At 36.3% G+C, this 7,244-nt stretch overlaps 1 protein-coding gene across 1 annotated transcript; it reads right to left on the minus strand.

Annotated features, from left to right (window-relative positions):
* On the minus strand, window positions 6,595-7,244 carry LOC109343626 (LOB domain-containing protein 21-like). The gene has a single exon (XM_019582015.1). It carries the CDS (start codon window positions 7,165-7,167, stop codon window positions 6,628-6,630), a length of 540 nt encoding a protein of 179 aa, XP_019437560.1. The 5' UTR covers window positions 7,168-7,244; the 3' UTR covers window positions 6,595-6,627.

Raw genomic sequence — 7,244 nt, forward strand, 5'->3', positions numbered from 1 at the left:
TTTTCATAAGTTCAAGAACATCACCATTTTCGGTTTTGAGGATAAAATGAGTTAGAAAGCGTTTTAGAAAATTTCAACGGTTGAATATGTTCTTGACATACTCATCAACAACATACTTAAGTCTCATCAACATCCATTGGTTGAATGTTGAGAGATCAAGGATTGAAGATGGAAGAAACATATGAGAAAAATGAGAGAAAAATGAAGAGAGGATTTTTACATTCTCTTGAAATTTTTGCAAATGAGAGAGTGTGAGAGTGAAGTGTGAAGTGTGAAGTGTGGAGTGTTTAATGAGGGAAGGGAAATCAGATTTCCCTCTAGGAAATCATTACAAAATCTCATAGGGTGGCTAATGATGATTTCATGAGATTGAGTGATGTGAGGTTTGCTTTATGGAAAGGCAAATCTTGCATCCCAATGCGAAATGACCACTTCGCAGACACGTGCAATAAACATGCTCGAGTATTATCGGCTAATACTCGATCGGATATTATAAATAGTCCAATCGTAATATCCGATTAGAATTTCGGATTTCGGCATTCCGAGTGAAAAATATTTAGAAAATAGGTATGGGTGTATTCAGGGTCTCAATCGGAATTCGATTCCAAGTTACGGAACTCAAAAACCACTTTTTGAGTCGTACCGGGTGAGATTCGGCCTTGACAGCGGTCTGAAACCGACTATCTCCAAAAGTCATGAAAATTTACGACCAAATTTAAAATAGAATTACAAGACTAAAAATCAACTAGAGTTTTGTCTAATTCTTTACCGAAAATTCCCAGAAATTCATTTTCGAAAATATAATTAATAACAATATTAGTAAAATCTTATAATTCAAAATCGTAAAATTCGCGGTGTTACAAGGAGAAAGCTGAGTTTTGGTATCTTGACACAGGATGCTCCAACGATATGTCAGGAAGAAGAGATTGGCTTGCAACTCAGGATGAATCTATCAAAAGTAGAGTCAATTTTGCAAACCAAAGCTCAGTAACTGCAGAAGGTGTTGGGCAAGTTATGCTTCAAAGACAAGATGGCAAACAATCATACATTTCCAATGTACTTTATGTACCAAAGATGAAGCATAATTTGCTTAGTCTTGGTCAATTGTTGGAGAAAGGGTATGAGATGGTGATGAAGGATGGCCTACTAACTGTCTTTGATAAGAAGGCTTAGAAAATCTTGAAAGCTCCTCTATCTTCTAACAGAACATTCAAAGTTCAAATTCAGATTGGTGACCAGAAGTGCCTTAAAGCAAACACAGATCAAGTCACTTGGTTGTGGCATCAAAGGTATGGCCATCTAAATTTTAGAAGTCTAGAATCTTTGAGCAAAAACCAATCTGTGTTGGGGTTACCACTAATCACAGTGCCATCAATTTTGTGTGATGAGTGCCAATTGAGAAAGCAGGCAAGAAACTCATTCAGTTCTGATGTTCCTACAAGAGCAAGGAAGCCATTAGAGTCTGTCTTCAATGATGTGTGTGGTCCTCTTGAAGAAGAGTCAATTGGAGGCAACATATACTTCCTCACTTTTATTGATGATCATACAAGAAAGATATGGATCTATCTAATTAAAAGGAGGAGTGAAGTGTTTCAAATTTTTCAGAAGTTTAAAGCACAAGTTGAGAAGCAATGTAATCTGAAGTTGAAGAAGTTAAGGTCAGATGGTGGAGGTGAATACACTTCAGCTCAATTCAGTGATTTTTGCACCAAAGAAGGGATCCTTCATGAGGTGATAGCCCCCTACACACCTCAACATAATGGCACTGCAGAAAGAGCAAACATAACACTACTCAATATGGCTAGAAGCATGATGAAAACCAAGATGTTGCCCAAGAAATTCTGGGGTGAGGCTGTCTCAATAGCAGCCTATCTCATCAATAGATGCCCATCCAAGAGATTGAATCATAGGACCCCCGAAGAAGTTTGGTTAGGCTCTAAACCAAGTGTAAGCCACTTGAGGGTATTTGGCTCACTCTGTTTTGGGCATATTCCTGAGATAAAAATAGGCAAGCTTGATGATAGAGGCTCAAAACTCATTTTTCTTGGTTATCATAGTATCGGTGCATACAGAGTTTTTGATCCTCTAACTCATAGATTTTGTATCACCAGAAACTTGAAGTTTGATGAGAGCCAATGTTGGACTTGGAATGAGGAAGCTAACACTTCTAGAATGAAAGCTGGCTTACTAATTGAAAATGCATCTAGACTGCAAGTTGACAACACTGAAGATAATTTGCATAACCCAGAAGAAGGTGAAGTCATTGGTAATTCATCTCATGCCCCACCTGGTCAACCCCTCACTGCATCATCATCTCAAAGAGTAAGACAACCACCATCTAGATTGAGGGACTATGATGTATTCCCTGACTCTACAATCACAGCTGAAGGTGGTTTTGTTCACATGGCACTGCTTGCTGAAATGGAGCCAATTAGTGTAGAGGAAGCTCTTGGCCAATCTCACTGGATTAAAGCAATGGAAGAAGAGCTAATGTCCATAGAAAGAAACAAATCATGGACACTAACAACTCTTCCACCTGACAAGAAGGCAATTGCAGTTAGGTGGGTGTTCAAAACCAAACTTAATCTTGATGGTGAAGTATCAAAATATAAAGCTAGGTTGGTAGCAAAAGGTTTTCTACAAAAACAAGGACTTGATTATGAGACAGTAAGGTTGGTGATTGCCCTGGCTAATCAGAACTCTTGGAACATTCATCAAATGGATGTGAAATCTGCATTTTTGAATGGACCACTTGACAAAGAAGTCTATGTGTTTCAGCCACCTGGTTTCATAACAGCAGGCAAAGAATAAATGGTTTATAATTACACAAAGCACTCTATGGACTCAAACAAGCTCCAAGAGCTTGGAACAAGAGGATAGATGCTTTCTTGCTACAACTTGGCTTCACCAAATGCACAACTAAGCATGGTGTCTATGTAAAAGGGAACTATGCAACTGATCTACTAATTTTATGCCTTTATGTAGATGATCTTCTCATAACAGGTGCAGAATTTGGCAATATTCAAGCATTCAAAGAACAGATGCAAGCTGAGTTTGAGATGACTGATCTAGGGGAACTCTCTTACTTCCTAGGCATCGAATTCAAGAAAACTAAGGCTGGAACATTGATGCATCAAAGGAAATACACAACTGATGTATTGCAGAGATTTGAGATGATGAATTGCAACTATGTATCAACTCCTATTGATGCAGGGACATTACTATGCAAAGATGGAATAGAACAAGTGGTAGACAAGACACTATATAGACAAATGGTGGGCTCCTTAAGGTACATATGCAACTGAGGCCCGATATTGCATTTGGTGTTGGGTGGATAAGCAGATTCATGGAGTCTCCAAAGTAAAGCCATCTAATTGCAGTAAAGAAGCTCCTTAGATACTTGAAAGGGACCTTAAACTATGGAATCATGTATCCTGCTGAATTGAAGAAATGCAACAAAGATCTATATGGTTTTTCTGATGCTGATTTGTGTGGAGACAAATCAGATAGGAAGAGCACTACATGATACCTCTTCCTTCTTGGCTCTGCTCCCATTAGTTGGTGTTCCAAAAAGCAAGAGGTGGTAGCCTTATCCTCATGTGAAGCAAAGTATATTGCAGCTAGCATGTGTGCTTGTCAAGCTGCTTGGTTGAGTGCTCTTATGGCAGAATTGAAGGTGGAAACAGAAGAGGTGAAGTTACAGCTAATGGTGGATAATAAATCTGCTATAAACTTGGCTATGAATCCTGTTGCTCATGGAAGAAGCAAGCACATTGAAACCAGATTTCACTACATAAGAGAGCAAGTGAGCAAAGGCAAATTAGAGTTGGAATTCTGCAATTCTGATAATCAATTGGCTGACATTCTAACCAAGCCATTGAAGAAAGAAAGATTTGAAACCTTGAGGAAGAAGACTGGCTTGATAAACAATGCAAACTGAATTAAGGAAGAGTGTTAATTCTTGTTTGGTAATTCAGTTTTGTTAGTTGATGAAACTTACTATTTTTAGGTTGTTAGTTAGTTGATCATTGCTATAAATAGTAAGACATATGCATTGTAAAAACTGAATCATTCTTCTCTTCATTGATCAAAGCAATAATCTAACAGGACTAACTTCAAATAAGGATTGCTATATGAGTTTTTTACTTTCATAATCTTATTCATTTTAAATATTGGTTTATTCAATAGTTTAACCTATTTAGCTAGCGAACTAAAAGTTAATATAACAAAATAAAAAATATACCAATTAAAATGTACCACAAATCCAATAGTACTAAGTAAACTCTCATAATACCACAAATTTGACACACAAAAAATATATGTCGTTACTATATACGATTTATATACTGTCACTACATCATTCACCATTAATATTTTATTATTATTGACTCTTCAAAAAAAGTAATACGAATAAATAATGAATAATATACTGACTATATATAAATTTTTACACTTACAATATATAAATTTTACACTCATATTACATACCACATACCAGTATTGAATAGGTAACCATGTTTCAAACATTATCAGTTGTTTTGCAGTGCATTTGGAAGTATTTGACAACGTGACCAACTATGTGTAGTAAGAGATAATTTTGTAGTTTGAATGGTAAACATTTTCTCTAGGGCCATATCTTGTCTTACCATTTCATTTCGGATATACATACCACCACGACAATAACCAAACCTTTATTCTATTACGATTACGTGAAATCGGCTATATAAATCGAATGATATTATAATGTTGTATCATAAATATGTTTTCTAACAAAACATTAAGCTCTAGATTATTTTTTATCATTTCCCCTATAATTTTTCTTGATCTTCCTTTTTCTTTAGAAATTATACTAGCTTCCATTTAATCTACTAATCCAAAAACACTCATTGAATCCAAAAACATTGGGTCTTGGCATTACTCTTTGGATTCCTGTTATGATTAAGCTCAAGAACCATTTGTTGGGGTTTGTTAAAATCATAATGAGATGCTCCATGTTGCATTATAACAGTACGATTGGACCCACGATATTATGCTGCAATCCTTCAAAGATATCAAACTATAGTATGTTGCTTTCTTTGTGCTGAATGGTGTGTCTCACACTCATAGGTAATGGCAATGAATGCTAAGTTTGCACTAGTCTTTATCACCAATCCTTCAAAACCAAAATGTGATAGTGTCTTCACCATAATGAAATCCAATAAAAGTGCTATGAGGTGATCGGAATTTGTAGAAAAGTAGTCGAAATCTTTCTCAATACATTTTAAGGTGGCCGAGTGTATGAGGCTTCTATTTAATTGAGTCTGATTAGAGTAGATATATTCAACCTTATTTCCGTAAACGGAGAGACTTTCAGGATTTGAACATGTAACCTTATGACCACTAAATGACAACTTTATTGTTGTGACAACCCTCTTATCCATTACACTACTCTTGTTGCACATCCAAAACTCTTGTATGAACAGATTATTTTTCCAGTTTGGATAACATCTAGTCTAATCACAGTTGAATTATGGTTTTGTTACTGTTCTCGTATGTTAATCGGATATGGTCGAAATCGAGTATCCGGTTGAGTAATAGAAGTCAGGAGCCTTGGTCAGAATGCTATCTGGACCCGTTGGGGGAGGTACCTGAAAATGTTCTCTGACGGTTGAGTCAGTATGTGGTTTGAGAGAGAATGAAAGTAAATAAGAGAGAAATGAGAGCAAGTAATGGATATAAGCAATAAATGAGGGGAATGAAAATTAGTTATACTTCCTGTGTGGCAGGAGTATGTAGGATTGTCCTTAACCACCCTGCAGGTCTGCTACTCTTGATCTGCCAAGGGCAAGTGGAACTTGCAGACGGTGTGGCAAGTGGAATGTTAGCGGCCATTAATGACAAGCTAGAGACACATTAATGGTGAGTGATAAATGCATTAATGATGAGTCAAATGTATATTGATGGTGAGTCAGAGACATTAATGACACTTGCAGTGAGCTCGGCCCACCCCTAGCAAGTGAACGAGGGATGTCCAATTTGGTTGTGTGCCCGAGACATGCTCAGAATGGCCTGGATTTATCCGGGGTGAAACAGTTACTAATTTAAGTGGTTGAATCAATTAAATCAAAACATGAAAGTCTCATAAGTTCAATCTACTTCCATATATAAAACATTATCTTAGAAGAGTTTGAGAGCAAAATTTAATGTTTGCATAGTTAAGCAAGAGAAAGCACCCAACAATGAAGAATCCTATTCTTGCTATTAGCCTATTACAAAAGTAACAATATAAAGGGTCAAAATACCCACTATTTTCAACCAGTTCCTAGGTGAGAGACAAGTATTTCAAACACTTTATTTTCAATAACAAATATAATTCTATTATATTTAAAAGGATAAATATGTCATAATATATAATTTTTTTATGTTTTTAAAGCATCTGATTCTCTAGTATTAGAGATGTTTCGTACTCCTAAAATAGGGACTAAAAAATTTAACACAAAATGGACATGTTTGTTGAAGCATACATTTTTATAATCAAACCATTTTTTCCTAGAGTTCTTATTTATAATTAGAACTATACAACACAAGATTGATCAGAAGATTCAGAACAATTACATTCAAAAGGTGACAACATAACATCACCTAACACTAAAGTATATATGGGATTTCAATGCAATCATCCATTATTTCATGTCTTCTCAATAACTCAGATGAAGAAGAGCCGTGGCATAAACTATCATTGAAATCATTACTAGTAGAAAACCCACGTAAATGAGGCAAACTAGCATGGGTAGCATGCAAAACATCATCAGAAGTGGTGGTTGTCGCGGTGGCCGTAGCGGCGGCACAACGGGCTAAACGATCCTTAGCAATGGCCAAATCATGTTGAAGATCAACCATCTTCATTTGCAAAAGTACTATGTCACCAATGCATCCATAAACTGGGTCTCTAAGCCTTGCTTCTGCCTCAAATGCAAGAGAATTAACAGTGTCTTCTCTATGTTCTTGTGGCACTTCAATGAGGATCTTACTTACATTACTGGCTCCAAATACCTTGTGGACTTTGGCAAATTTGTTGCACTCATCTGAGTGAAAGTAAGGTGCAAAAACACAATTTGGGGTGCACCTTCTTTTCAATAATTTGCAAGCTGCACAAGAAGAACTTGAACGGGACTCATAACCCTTCATAACTCTCCTATAATGATCTATAGCCTATCCTCTATCTTTAAGATCATAAATATATATATGGTCATTTTTGTAGGTAC

The sequence above is a fragment of the Lupinus angustifolius genome, chromosome LG03, assembly GCF_001865875.1.
Source record: "Lupinus angustifolius cultivar Tanjil chromosome LG03, LupAngTanjil_v1.0, whole genome shotgun sequence".
Classification (NCBI taxonomy): Eukaryota; Viridiplantae; Streptophyta; class Magnoliopsida; order Fabales; family Fabaceae; genus Lupinus; species Lupinus angustifolius.